This window comes from Sinocyclocheilus rhinocerous, unplaced genomic scaffold (assembly GCF_001515625.1).
Source record: "Sinocyclocheilus rhinocerous isolate Xijiao unplaced genomic scaffold, SAMN03320098_v1.1 scaffold184, whole genome shotgun sequence".
In the NCBI taxonomy this organism is placed as follows: Eukaryota; Metazoa; Chordata; class Actinopteri; order Cypriniformes; family Cyprinidae; genus Sinocyclocheilus; species Sinocyclocheilus rhinocerous.
The window spans coordinates 386,801-402,431 of NW_015659717.1; the positions used below are offsets into that span (position 1 = coordinate 386,801).

General features: G+C 36.6%; 1 protein-coding gene across 5 annotated transcripts in view; it reads right to left on the bottom strand.

Moving 5' to 3' along the window:
• LOC107724194 (protein NDRG3-like) overlaps positions 1–15,631 on the bottom strand; it is a 72,715-nt gene that overhangs the window by 16,769 nt on the left and 40,315 nt on the right. For 3 of the 5 annotated variants that reach the window (XM_016533016.1, XM_016533015.1, XM_016533018.1), the window contains exons 3-5: positions 14,586–14,618; positions 977–1,082; positions 53–173 (exon numbers count right to left, since the gene is read on the bottom strand). In XM_016533016.1, coding sequence (XP_016388502.1) covers positions 53–173; positions 977–1,082; positions 14,586–14,618 — 260 coding nt within the window. Of the gene's footprint in view, positions 1–52; positions 174–976; positions 1,083–5,480; positions 5,780–14,585; positions 14,619–15,631 lie in introns of those variants that run through there. The other 2 variants (XM_016533019.1, XM_016533017.1) reach the window with 1 other exon arrangement.

Genomic DNA, 15,631 nt, shown 5'->3' on the forward strand with positions numbered 1-15,631 from the left:
TATATATATATATATATATCGATCGATAAAGTCTTTCGGTAGTTTGTCTTACCCGGTGGGGAAAGGAGGGGCAGATTCTTGCTGGCCTGGAGCGTCAACATGGACCACAGCAAAGTGCTGGGTGATCTCCTGCATGTCTTCGAAGTTAAACAGTGTGTTGAAACATGACTTATCTGCATCGCAAGAGAAAAACAAAGACACTTCTCAAACATTTTTTCATAAATCATTATCAAAGAGGAAAATGGTACCCTGCATACCTGAACCATATGCATGTGAATACTTTGCACAGCCCAAAAAACAAAAACCAACACACCACTACTGTGCTTGTCTCTATTACTGTTACCTGGGTTTTTTTTTTTTTGTTGTAAAATTAAACCATCTCATGCTGTTTGCACTGTTAACTCAGGCCACATCCACACAAAGCCAGAGCTTTCCCTATACTATCTTTTTTTTTCCTCGTCTGTTTTTGTTGCTGTTACATGACGTAGCGGTGTCTGACTAGGGGCGAGACGTAGGCTGATGACATCATCGTTTCACAAAATATATGGATTGGCTGTCCACTAGTGATGCGCGGATGAGCTAAAACGTCACCCGAATCCGCAGCTTCAAATAAATTATCCACCCGCCAACTAAATGTTGGTAACTGCAGTTTGACTAAAAGTAATGACTAAAAGTTGTCAAAAATGCAATGACTTTTCGTCGACTAAAACTAGACTAAAACTATGAAACTCAAATGACTAAAATGTGACTAAGACTATTAAGCATTTTCGTCTCAAGATAAAGACTAAGACTAAATCAAAAATGCCTGTAAAAATTAACATTGCCCTGGACTTTACACATCTGGTTCCTCCAAGAACAAGGTTGAGAAATACTCATCTAAAAAACCAATCCCTCTCCCCTTCAAGTAGGTGAGCTGTATAATGATACATTTTGCCACTGAAAGACAGGAACTTTGAAAATATATGGGACAACTTACGGTTGAGTCCAATGTCATGATAGGTGAGAATAACCGGTCTGTTGCCTTTAGGAGTCCCTCTCAAAGTCACATGAAGGACACCGTGAGGAGTCTCAATGTCATGCTCCTGAAACCAATCAGAAGATGACGTGAATTAATAATAGAAGTGCAAAGGTGTCAACAGTTTGGGCATAGAGCTGTTTGAAATCATTCCTGCAATGTCTGCATGAAAACACAGACTGGAAAGTTTACATAAGGGGCCTTTAAACTAATTCTTTGTAAGGAAATATCTGCTCATCCAGTCAAATAGCATCTCTAAATCAGGTAATAATTAACTCAAAGGTTTATTTTAGCCTGTTTCCAAAAAAAAATGCGGGTCAACGTCTGATTCAATCACCGCCTTGTGTTTCGCTGTGGTGTTGGTTTTGGCCCACCCTTGATGTTGTTTGTTGTTGCACATCACCACAACCACCACCACAGCATTATACGTCAAAGTAAAAAATCTGTCACCTTGGTTGAAATGGACAGCTCAGCTACAACACGACACAAACAGGATGAGGCTTGAACCACAAGAATGAGGTGAGAGGCTAACAGCACTACTCAAGGACTCCTAAGGCCAGAAGAGCAGCAGGTCCGGCTCTAATCTCATTCCACACACAGCATGAGGACCATAAGAACCAAAAGCAGCTCTGACCTGCACTGGAGGACACTGTTTTGATGCAAACCTGCAGACTCCACACACTTATATAAACACAAGGCTATAGTGACCTTAACCGAAGACGCAGCATGCATGTTTGTATATATAAGAAGAAAACCATCTCTCTCTAATGTAGTGTAGAATAGTGATGTCTTAAGCAGAAGATCTAGAAATCATTCTAGCAGCTGACACCTGAAGCAAACCACACAGCACCCACTAAAGGCAGCAGATTTAAAAATAGACGAGGCGGTTATGTTTGTGCACACACATATTGCTCTCCCTGACATCTCATGTTAGGTGACTGTTGTGTGATGTCTTGATGCACCGTTCAAACAGTCTCCAGAAACAGGTGTTTCTACAGTGCTGCCATTTCTACACTGGACGTGAGTGGCACACTGTGACATGACAAAACGTGCTCACTCCCCTTTATAATCAAAGCGGTCTACAATGGAAACAGCCGTTGGAGGACACCCGGTTTCAATTTGACACTGCACAACTGCTCGTCCATCTGAAATAAAACTGTTTTGTCTGAAAAAAGCATTTGTGAACTGACTGCTATGCATTTTTTATGTTTCTATACCTCTCGTTGTGACACTAAATGCTTGTAGCTTCTGGCCAATTAATTCATGGTCGGTAACATTTTGTAAAGGTTTTGAGAAAAATCTCTTATGCTCACTGAGGTTGAATTTATTTGATCAAAAATAGATAGTAATAGTAAAAACACTAATATTCCAAAATATTACTATGATTAAAAAAAAAAATTTATTCCTGTGATGCCAAGCTGCATTTTCTGCATCATTACTCCAGTCTCAAGTGTCATATGATCCTTCAGAAGTTTCTTATTATTATCAATGATGAAAACCGTTGTGCTGCCTCATATATATATATATATATATATATAATTTTTTTCCCCAGGATAATTTGCATAGAAAATTCTAAAGAGTAGGACTATTTTGAAATGGAAATCTTTTGCAACATTATAAATGTCTTTAATGCCACTTTTGATCGATTTAATGCATCCTTTCTAAATAAAAGTATTAATTACTTGAACAAAAATGTATGCATGCAATACAAACATTGTATAAAATTGTTTTGCTACTCTGAAATTATAGTTTATCAAACAGGACAGTCCACTCTTTTGTAGAACCAAGAAAATTAAATCACAAGTCACAAGTACTTCAAACAGCAACAATATAATCACTTCTGACACTGCATGGTCACTTGCTATTGGTCTTTTTCCTCTTAATCCAAGAACCTACAGCAACAATAAGACTCCGTTACCAAGACAACACCACACCACAGCAGCCAACCAGCAGCAGCAGGACAGAAATGGAAAAGTAGGCAGCGCGGATCAAGCTAAAGGTAGATGTGCCTGAGGGCAGCTCAGAAACGTGTCAGGGATCTGTCAGAGACGGCAGTGCTCTGATAAGGATGGAAGAAAGAGAACAAGGTGAACTTGATAAAGAGGTTGGCAGCAGTAAAAAGTTCAAATCTCATCTGAACACAAGTACCTGTCTTCTGTTTGTCTGTAAACAGCGGAGACAAAAGCAGCTATTAAGATAGGGAAGTTACTACACCTGCGCAGTGCGCACAAATTCTGCAAGACATTTTTCAAAAGTCTGTTCAAAAGTAAAACAGTAAGGATGTGATTTAAATGTGAAATGTCACAATCCTGAAGTTACTGTCTACATAATCAAGTCAATTAATTTTAGTAACTGAAGATGAATGTGGCTTTGTAAAAAGTCAATATAACAAAAACAAAAACTTATTGCAGCATCATGCACTGCTAAAAAGCAAAGTTATTTAAAGGGCACCTATTATGCAAAATTCACATTCACATGTTGTTAGGACATAAATGTGTGTTTGCAGTGTTTGTACACAACCACCCTATAATGATAAAAATCCACCCGCTCTTTTTTTTTTTTATCTCCATATATCATTAGCAGTGTCTCAGAGCAAGCTGATCACAGAATCTGTAAAGTGTGACATCACATTTTACAGGCCCCACCCACGAGTGTTGATTGACACTGCCGTAATCTAGTCAAGACCCCGCCCTGAGTGAGCCGCACACAATCCGCCATGTTTATCTTCACGCTAGAGTGTTTAAAAGCAGCATTCAAGTAAGAAATGTCTTCTTATTATACTATAGTTGTTATTCAGTCCAGAACAGTAAGTGATTATCTGCTTTTATTTTATTCTTTGGGTCATATTAATAGCATAGACAGCAGTTTAGGTACTGTATATTATGCTGATGTCACTTAATACACAGATCTAATATAAACATGCAATTTCTTTCCCAGCTGTTTACCTTCACAAACATAACCAACTGTGTTTTTGTAACTTAAGCGTGTTTTTAACAAACTCGTGTGTGAAAATGAACTTAGTACTCGCATGTGTAGCCACTTTCTATACGTGTGCTACGGATGTTTGCGCTCAGAAAACCATCTATCAGAAGTTTAAACTAATATGGCTTTAAAACACGTGATTTCAGCGCGATAGACATGATAATCAAAACCAAACATGCTCTAATACGGCGTGTTTCTGCTTCCACTCAAAATAGGCATTTTCAAAATTATATAATAAATGATCTGTGGGGTATTTTGAGCTGAAACTTCACAGACACATTTTGGGGACATCTGAGACACATATATTACATATTGTAAAAAGGGGCATAATAGGTGCCCTCTAAAGGTAGAACATTATTCTAATTATATAATAAGGTAATAATAAGGTCTCATTTGTTAATTTAATATGTATTCGTTCATGTAGTAAATGCTGAACTAAGATTAATAAATGGTGTATAAGTATTGTTTGTTAACTAATATAGCTAACTAATGTCAACAAATGAAACCTTACTGTAAAGTGTTACATTATTATTATTAATCACCATTTCTTTACATTTATGTATTTCTTTATTTTATGCATTTGGCAGATGCATTTGGTTCACACCATGCAATAATAATAATAATAATAATAATAATTATTATTATTATTATTATTATTAACAGCAACAAGAGGGAGTGCAATTTACATAAAGGGACAAATTATTTTTGGGAAATCCTTGCTCCCACTTTTTATGACATCGCTACCCAAAAAGGTTTGGACGTGCGACAAACTACTAAAATGCACCATAAATTGTACATACTGCATCAACACCACCAGTGACAAGAGAATCTTTAAAGCAGCACTATGTAACTTTTTCTGTTCAAAATTTGCTAAATGTATATAATGAGCGAGTACATCATGAATTCATCTTCCAAACCGCGTTTTTGTCTTATTCCGAATCACTACGGTACACTTATAATAAGTACTTATATTTGGACTATTGTAGCCTGGTCGGGTCGTCACCGCTGCGGAGTAACACATACCTGCGTGAATTGCCATAGACATAAACTTAGAGAAGTAGCTCCGGTTGGAATGTTTTTCCGCGGGATGTGTGCAGTTCTGTTTATTAACTGCTAGAGCGCCAAAAGTTACATAGTGCTGCTTTAAGCTCTGCCTCCACCCAACAGAGTCGCCATCATACAGCATGCTTCACTGTCATCACCCTAACACACACACACACACACACTCAAAGGCCTCCCTTTGACACTTACAGACACATGAAAGCACATGACGGCACACACATATGTAAACAACCATCAGACAAAACGCAGATAACGCCCATCATTCACCCACACTACCTACAACACGACTCAAACTCCATCAGCACTCATGCACAGACCTGAGAGCGTGAGCAGATCACGTCTGCAAAGTTCCCGCTGCTGCTTCGGAGGGAAAGCAACAGGCTACTCTGACACAAAACACAGTCTTTCTGTTAACACTCACCACACCGCTCACTGCATAGGAACCCTGGTTGATGTCCAGCACTGCCGTCATGTTTCATCCAGCGATCACAGAACAGACGCTTTTCTCCGGTTCCCTCTTCTCACTCTCCTCAGAGAGAGGGGCGGTGGCACGAGGTAAGGGAGGGCACAGACGCGATTAACAGAAGCAAGACCAACGGCTTTGAACTCCCACCAGTAACAAATAAAAGCCTTTTCCGCTCTCAATAGAAGCCGACGTTGGTAAAATGAGAGGATAAAAGAGAGATCCAAAGCAAAGCAGACGTATAAATGCCTGGAGAGTGTGTTTGAGAGAGAGGAGGGCACTCAAGCTGCTTTAATTGGATTTACAGGGTCAGGTGGAGGGGGTGGGGTGTGTAAATCTCTGCTTTTGTTTCGGCGGGTGAGTTGATAAGGGTGATTTATTGGGAAATGTAATTAATAGAAGTGGATAAATCCATCAAAAAGTGAATGCAACATGCGGTAACATCCAAGTTGCTGTTGCCATAGTGACAGGCATGGACAACTCCATGTGGTGACAAAACATGCATGAATATTTCCAAATCTCTCCGCTATTGTGGTTCAAGATAGAAAATGTGAAAGGAAAGGATATTCGAGGCTCTGCTGTGGGAAATGTGATCGTCTGCAACAGTGTAATTTTGTAATCCTAAACTTAACCTCTTCTGATTTTACTGTCCGGAGAGCGCAGCCTGGCTGCAGCGCTGGGGAACTGTGAGGAGGAAAAAGGAAGCAGTGCTTTCAATTTAACCAAGGCAAGACAAGATGACAAGGTGATACTACAGAGCTGAATATCTCAAGCATATCTGTTCTGCTGTTGGATAACCTCAGAGATTGTGCATTAGTATACAATACCATTTCTGGCTTGCATCAAGGACTTACAATGACATTTTAGGCACAATATCACTCCCTACAATGACAAAAGTTTCCAACACATTTAGGTAAATCATAATTTTAAGTTTGACATGTGGAACAGATTACTTCTGACTAGTGTGGAAGCGCCCTTGTGAAAATATATGCTTAATTGTTTTTAATGTGCACTTGAGTGTACTTCAAATCTTAAAGTACATTAAAACAAATGCTTGAAAATCAGAGTTAGGGAAAGTTACTTTTTAAAGTAATGCATTACAATATCGTGTTACTCCATGAAAAAATAATTAATCGTGTTACTCAGTTACTCTTTATGGAAAGTAGTTACTTTTGTGTTACTTTTTGTAATCTGGGCTGGGCTGGCTTATTTGTTTTGTTTTTTAATAACAAAAAACCCAAAAGTTATAATTTTTTGGCAACTGTAAAGGCCCTTTCACACCAAAAGTGAAATTAATAAGCCTCAGGCTGAAGAGAGTGCGTCTGTCTTTGCACCTCACTCCCAAATTCTCTCAATACGGTGACAGGAGAGGTGTCAGTGAAAAAAAAAGGAAAAACAAAGAAACTTGTAATTTGAAAAAGTAACTCAGATGTTTAATTGTACATTTAAAAGTAAGGAGTTACTTTAGTAGATTTACTTTAGCTTAACAGACTTAAGCACACATGTAAGTGCACTTTAAGTTTTACTTTAAAGTACATTGTGCATTTTAATTCATGTTTTAATCTTTTGTCATACTTTAAAGAAGTACACATATTTTGATGTGTTGACTACCATACTAAACCAATTAGTGTTAAATTTAATATATTTTAAATATACTAAATGACAACAGTGTTGCAAATGTGTAATTAGACATTCAGAAATGAAAAAAATTACATTAAAGTGTATTTTAGTTCACCAAATACTTGCCGGTACATTTAACCATTTTTCAAAGATAAGTGTCATTTAAAAATTAAATATAAAGATAACTTTAAAAAGCACTCTAAAGTTCCATTTAATGTCAATTTAAACTATAATCTATTTTCATTTAACTGCAATTAACATGCAATTAAAGTGTTCACACTTCAGTATATTCTTTTAAAAAGTACAATATTTCCATTAGTACTCTTTTTATTTTTTTAACAAGGGCTTTTAAAAATGGCACACCATGTAATCAAGTCTTGATGAGTCAGACATTTGTCTTAGCCAGAAAAAGCTGCCAAGTGAACAAGAATCTTCAAACATGAAGTGACTAACCAGTTTTTATGTGCCATTTATGGGTGGGTAAATCTGAGCCTCCAAATAAGTCTCCTGAATGGCAAACATGCCCAATTTGAATGTCTAAAATGGGTGAGTACAGCTTATCTCTCAGATATAATGCAGAAATTAAGCAGACTATACAGGTATCTATGGAAGCCCGGTTCTTCTGCCACTGAATAAAAAAATAGTTTTCTTCATGTTACTACCCAAGAAACACTTTTCTCCATCTCTAATGTTCAGATTGTACGATTTGTTGCCTAGAAACAGCATTCATACCATTGCCAAAAACATTCTGCAACCATACTGTGGATCAGAATCATGAAAGAAATTAATGGCATGAAAGCAATTAAACTCCAGTTCAAAGTCAAAGGTACCAAGGGTAAAAAGAACATGAGTGTGCTCTACTCTGATGACGTGAACTGTCGGTGAACAGGGAATGATGGGTCACTGTGAGGACGACAAGACAGCTGAGCATTAAATGAGACAGAGGGAGGGAAGATGACAAGAGAGAGTGTGTAAGTAAGTGTGAAGGGTGTAATCTCATTCCCAGCTCTCACAGAATTATGCTGCTCTTACCATTCAACAATGAAGTTATCCTGGCTTCACTCCCAGTCATCTGTGTTAGATAAACATATGCAACCACATCTGATACTGCTGATGTTTGACGAAGGATTTAGTCTGATTAGAGACAGAAAACTGACCGTAACACAAGTAGGAAGATTTAGATATTTTCAATCTATAGACAAATACCACTGTCATTCATATATTCACTGTTAATTTTAACCTGATGCGGAAACACTGAAGTGTTCACAGCATCATACAAACGTAAAGCTACAGGCAAGGCATACTTGACCTAGATCAGATCAGATTGTGCACGTCGCAATTCAACAACAACGCAAGACAAATGGTTTGTAAAATGGATCATCTTAGATCATTAGCGTCATGTAACAATGCTGATAGTCAAGAGATAAGAACAGCACAACAGAGATGAAGCTGTGTACGTGAACCGATTCATGTTCTTTGCAAAAAGCAAAATTATATGTGTATACACACACACACACATACACTGCCTTGTGAAAGGATTCATACCCCGTCGTTGTTGTTTTTTTTTCACGTTTTATGTTGCTGTCTTACGGTAAATTGCTTTAAATAACTTTTTTCCACATTAATATACACTCCATATACCATAATGTCAAAGCAAGAACTGAATTTTCACAACTTCGTAAACTTACTAATAATAAAAAACCTGAAATAAGTACATTGCATAATAAGTATTCATACCCTTAACTCAGTACTTAGCTGAAGCACCTTTACAGCCTCAAGTCTTTTGGGGTATGATGCGACAAGCTTTGCACATCAACATTTGGCAATTATCTGCTATTCTTCTCCTCGCCTCTTCACCTCTCAAGCTCTGTCAGGTTGGATGGGGGCAGATGCACATTTTCAGGTTTCTCCAGAAATATTTGATTGGGTTCAATCCCAGGCTGTGGCTGGGCCACTCAAGGACATTCACAGAGTTGCTTATAAGCCACTCTTGCTGTGTGTTTAGGATCACTGTCCTGTAGGAAGCTGAACCTTCTGCCCAGTCTGAGGTTCTGAATGCTCTGGACTAGGTTTTCATTAAGGTTATTTCTATATTTTGGTGCATTGAGCTTTTCTTCTACTCTGACGAGTCCCTCAGTCCCTGCCGCTGAAAAACAGCCCCACAGCATGAGGCTGCTACCAGCACACTTTACTTTTGGGATGGTATTCTGCGCAGTGCCTTGTTTCCTTCAAACATGATGCTTGGAATTGAGGTTCATCAGACCAGAGTTCATCAGAAATAGGCCTTTAAGACAATTAAACACAAATCACCATCATTAAATATTCCATCATTTCCTTCGTACCTAATGAAATCAAATCACATTCTGTGATGCATAATGTTTGAACTGTCTGAATTATAAAAACTGACAAAAAGCATGTGAACTGCTACAAAAGCCATGAGGATCCCAAGCACACAAAGATAAAACCTGCATAATAATGTTGAAGTTATCTATTATATAAGTGGCAGTGAGATTCTTCCCTGATCTTTGAACATACCTACCGTTAATATGAGCATAACCCAGAAACACAGGTTAACCCTTGACATTTTAGACGGTGTAACCTTGTCCCAGGATGCACCTGAAGTTCTGATGGATGAGAGAGTGGGTGAAGGGGAACAAGGATTTCCCTGCGATTGCGATGTGTGAAGAAAGCCCCCCGTGCAGCGGCCCACGCGTGTACACCCCAGTACTGGAACACACCCCTGATCAGTGTAATTGTATGCAAGCGTGTGTGCTTGAGCGGCCACATCAAGCAGCAGGTGTATCCTGCCACAGCAGCAGTTGAGGATGCTCCAAATCTGCTACGCTGTCAGAGATGAGAGAGGCAGAGGGTTTTGATCTCAGATATTAAAATGTCAGCTCTGTCTATACACTGTCTGACAACTACAAAAAAATGTTAAAAGAGAATTCAATACACCTCACGACACACAGAAGGCAGTGTGTATCTCCACAATCCTGTCTAACTGCTTCACAAAAATGTCTATTGAGCCAAGCATACTTGGAAACACAACAATTTGTTAACATTAGTTAATGCAATAGTTATGAACAAAGACTACCAAAAAAAAATATATATATATATATATATTTTGGCTGTGGCTGAAAGACTACATAGGCCTAATTCTGATCCTGAATACTGACTGGCCAAAATCAATATCATACTAAAATACACAGTACTAATATAAATATATAAATATATATATACTGTATGTATATATATACACACACACACACACACACACACATATATATATATATATATATATATAGTTTTTATATTTATATTAGTGCTGTGTATTTTAGCATGATATTGATTTTGGCCAGTCAGTATTCAAGGTATAAATATAAATTATACTATATATTAAACTTCAAGAGACTATATCTTGTGATGAAGTAGGGCTGCTTAATCTTAATCATGTTTATTTTGGTCAATACTGAGATCGCAATTATATATAAAAATAAATCAGGAAGAATAATAAATCATAATCGTTGGAAGCCAAAACCGTAATTGACAATAAAATTTGATTAAATCGTGCAAACCTAAAAGGAAGTAAAAATGTTATGATGAAAATTTACAAAAAACAAAATAAAATATTAAGGGGATAAATTATGTAGTAACTGTGAAAAAAGGCACAAAGTGCAGTCTATCATACTTTATATCACCAGCTTTGTGAATTACATAATTTCTGCTAGAGATTAACTCTGTAACCTGTAACAATGTATTTGTGTTTACAAGCAATAGAGAGAGTAAAAAACGGTTGCATACAGCAAATTTGATGGTAATGAGAGTAAATGGTCATCCCTTGTGTCTGTCCTTTTCCGGCAGAGTGAGCGTCACGCCTGAATAAACACATCCGCTGCCCCGTGTGCCATCTGACCCAATGCCATACCCCTACAGAACCAATGCTGCACCATCACACTTTAATCAGCCAGACACAGAAAAACAAGCCTGCATAGTTAATAATGCTGCCAGAAGACCAAACAGCATCATTTAGCTAAAGTTGCTCATTTAATAAAAAAATTTAAAAAAATCTGAAACATACAGAACAAACCAAACAGATATAAACAACCATCAAACATGTTTTTTTTTTGTGTGTGTCTGAGAGAACAGCTTGACTGTTGTATGTATTTACACTGCCCTCTTCAGGAGGAGCCCAACAGGTGTCAGCTTACATCATCCACAGAGCCCATTCACACACCGTCACCATAGCAACTGCTCAGCCTAATGACATTAGCATGCCAAGAACTATAAACGCTAAAAAAAAATAGTAATGTCATCAGGCATTATGGGGCTTCAAGGAACCATTAAGGCTGGACTCTTCAGGCAGTTGTATAGTTTCTTAATTGAGTTCCTCTAGTTCACTCATATAGTAGTTTCCTCTTTATCCCATTGCAGGAGTTCAGAGACGTTACATTATGTAATAGTTCAAGTCATCCTGTTGCATAGTTACCAGCTCTAGTAGAAATCCAATAGAAAAGAAGGAAAAAAAAACTTACGTTTTAGGTGGAAACAGCACATCTCACAGCAACCAGCCGATTTCATTGCCGATTGATTCCGTGTTTTGAACGAATCGGTTGAGTCAAAGTTTCATTAGCCCATGCATAAACATCTGATGAAAATTTTTGAACGATACCCAGCCCTAGCTGGCAAACCTGCAGACCAAGGATAAATTTAAACCTGTGAACACTGGTATGATCCTAGATCCTCACATTTCGATAAATTACTGTGTAATTTACCGCACTCTAAAAATACTCCAAATGAGCTTCACTAAAGGGTACAGACCAAACCCCAGATAAATGAGCCTCTTTAATACTTCAGGAGCTGAAGACCTGAACTCTGAGACTGAACTGTTAAGGGGAATTACTATAGGTGTATAGACTATAAATTTTACTTTTCTTTTCATGCAAAAGGAACATTCTTTATATGAAGACACACAAAAAGGGTTTTATTTTGTATTGTGACTTTACCTATTTCAGTTAATAAAACACGCAAATCGTGCATTATGCATTTTGTCGAAAAAACCATGCAAATAAATTTCTGAAAAATAATAACTAAAAAAGGTTAACTACCAGAAAAAAGGAACAAAGTACAAAAAATAAATATTTTAATTAAAACATAATAAATTAAATTAAATTAAATAATTTAAATAAATATAAATATAAAAATGCTTTATGAGCATAATGTCACAAGGAAAACGAATATATCTGAAGGATCATGTGACACTGAAGACTGGAGTAATGGCTGATGAAAATTTAGCTTTGCATAACAGGAATAAATTATATTTTAATGTATAATAAAACAGAAAACTGTTGTTTTAAATTATAATAATATTTCACAATATTACTGTTTTTTTTCTCTATTTTTGATCAAATAAATGCAGACTTGATGAGTAAAAGATCCTGCTGATCTTGCTGATCCCAAACTTTTGAATGGGAGTAAATATTATTTGACATGTTTTCTGAAAACTGACAGTTTTCTGGAATCTACGAGACACTGTGGAGAATCAAATTAGTTAAATCTAAGCAAAATAACTTATGCCTGTGGTACCTCCTTTTAAAGAGGGACACTTTTACTTGTCTTGAGAAATCCTCATGTCCCTTAATAGGCCTTTTTTTTTCCTGGCTGAAATTGGACTACAATGCCCTATACCTGCTGAGGATCAGATGTCAATCTGATCAGGTCTGAGACAATGGAGAATGGAGAGGACACTGAATAATGAAGAGTTGGTGAGCAGCACTGACAGCAATGTGCTGTGGTCTGGAAAAGACTGGATCACCTCTTACACTTGTAGAGCCTATGGCAGGAGAACAAATACAATCGACTGTAGTATCGATTCAGATGTCCCGATTCGATTCGATTTCCATTCGCAAGCTCTCGATTCGATTCTTGATTTGATTCTCGATTTTTTGATTACATTCAGTGAATATAGTTTTAATACAAATGCTATTGATATTTCTAAAAAATGAACAGTAAACATCAGTTTACAAATGGTGAATTAATAAAAAGAAATTAAGAGCCACAGGCCTGTATTTTAAACCTATTCATTTTTTGTATAGGGTCCCTTTTTAAACAATAATAGGGCCCCATAAAATGTTCTTCTTAATTTTTCTGGTAATCAGATGAAGGCATAAAACATTAATTTAATTTATCCTAATCAAATGAAAATTAAACCCTTTTATTTTTTGGCAAACAAAGCGCTGCACAACAGAGGTTTACTGTTAAAATTAAAAAGAAAACAGAAGTGATTATTCCTTTAAAAATAAAGATTTATTAATATTTATTAGTAGTAGTAGTAGCATTGTTGTTACATTGATTCTTAAGACTGCTAAATAGTAATATATTTCTGACACAGTTTCTTCAAGTTAAACTAAACTTTTATTTTGACGGGTTGCCGTGAGGAACTTGCAGTTGCTGTGTATGTGATATGATGGTAGTTTTGTCAAATTAAACGGTAAAATGCTAATGAAGTGACTCTCAGAGCAGCTGGAGATGATATTCGTGTATTCATATCATCATAGTGAGATGACAGAGGTTGAAAACACCGCAAGCATCGTCCACGCTTTAGTAAGTGTGTAGTAAACAAAACAGTGAATCGCACCATGCGCCATTCATTCATTGCGGAAATAATGGCGCCTTTACGCGTGATGTCAAATGCTTCCACAGATTTGTAGTATTACTATAGAATTTTACCTGAGCATTGCAAATCACGCATATTGCTTTGTTCTCTTTGTTCTCCGCCATGATAAGCACTAAATTAATGACAGGCTTTCCGTTGTAACATTGCGCAAGAAGACTAATGATAAGATTCACATTAATCAGATATTGTTTTAAATGTTTGCTGAAATAAATACCAGAAAAGATCGATTCGTGGCTTTTGAGAATCGATATCGAATCGACATCATTTTAAAAAACGATTAATCGAAAAATAAATTTTTTTGCCCAGCCCTAATTGACTGAAATGGGCTGTTAAATGTGCTGAAAGCATAATAAAAATAAAATTAAATATATAAATCACTGAATGACTGCCACTGGAGAAAATACCAATAAAAAAAAAAAGAAGAATGAAGTGAGGAGAAATAATAGTGGAATAAACCTATGATAATGAAGTGTGCTTACATCCCCGAGTCAAATCTTGCTCTTCAGCAAATAACACAGTTGTGTACATGACTTGCTCTCCTCCAGCTCAACTCACCACCCACAAACCCTCCCACACACCCACAGCACAACAAAGAGACACCAGAGTGAATTTCACTGCTCAACAGTGAAGTACAGGTCAAGAATCTTTCACCATCACACAGCGCAGGGAAATAAACCAGCGGCACAGGAAGAGTAGATTAATGACTGTGGGTGAACGCTTCAGGAGGTCATATGCAGTACATACAGGCCTAATGACCTCAAGAGACTCACCTGACAATCAAAGTCCTGGAAGTTCTGTCCATTCTGTGTGGAAAGAGAGAGAAAGAGATCAGCCGAAAGGGTTAAGCATGTGATGTTAAAATACCAGGTCATGCAAGACACAATGGCCCATGTTATACCTGGCATTGACCACATAATTATATTCTGTTAAAGAAAGGACAAATTACAGTGCTGCGAGATGATTTACCTCCTGCCTGAATTGTCGTGCCTGAGTTTGCATGTAGGAGTTACCCAAAATTAATTTCAACATTTTTTTGAACAATTTACTTTATAAAATAAATAATAAAAATGAAATGTATAAATTTTAAATATTTCAAAATCAAAGCTATTTTGCCCATAAATTCCAGAGAGGGCATGTTTTGTAATCTGCTGTAGTTTTTGGGACTGAATTCTGAAGAATTTACTTCTGTAAATAACTGAAATTTGTATGTACAGAATAGTGCTGTCAAACGATTAATCGCGATAAATCGCATCCAAAATAAAAGTTTTTGTTTACATAATATATGTATGTGTGCTGGGTATATTTATTATGTATATATAAATAAACACACATGCATGTATATATTTCAGAAAAAATATGTTTTGTTTATATATTACATATATTTATTTATAATATAAATTATATGAATATAAATATAGACATGTAAATACAAATTCAAAATATATACTGTATGTGTGTGTATTTATATATACATAATATATATACACTAGGGATGTAACGATTCACTCAACTCACGATTCGATTGACGATTTTTTTTTAACAAAATGAGATTTAAGACAAATTAAATCTTGTGTGTCCTTTTTAAAAAATGTCCTTTTATTATTGCTTGGACAAAATACTGTACGTTTATTGTCCTCATTTGTTAGTCGCTTTTAGGGCTGTCAAAATGGCTGAAAAACTAAATTCGAATTTTGTGCTTAAATATTATCAAAATTCGAATTATATTCTAATTTAAAATGCATAATTTCAGTTAGGGTAAAGAAAAGCTTTTGGCTTCTCTCCTGAGGCCACAAGAGGGCGCATCGAGCATAAGATA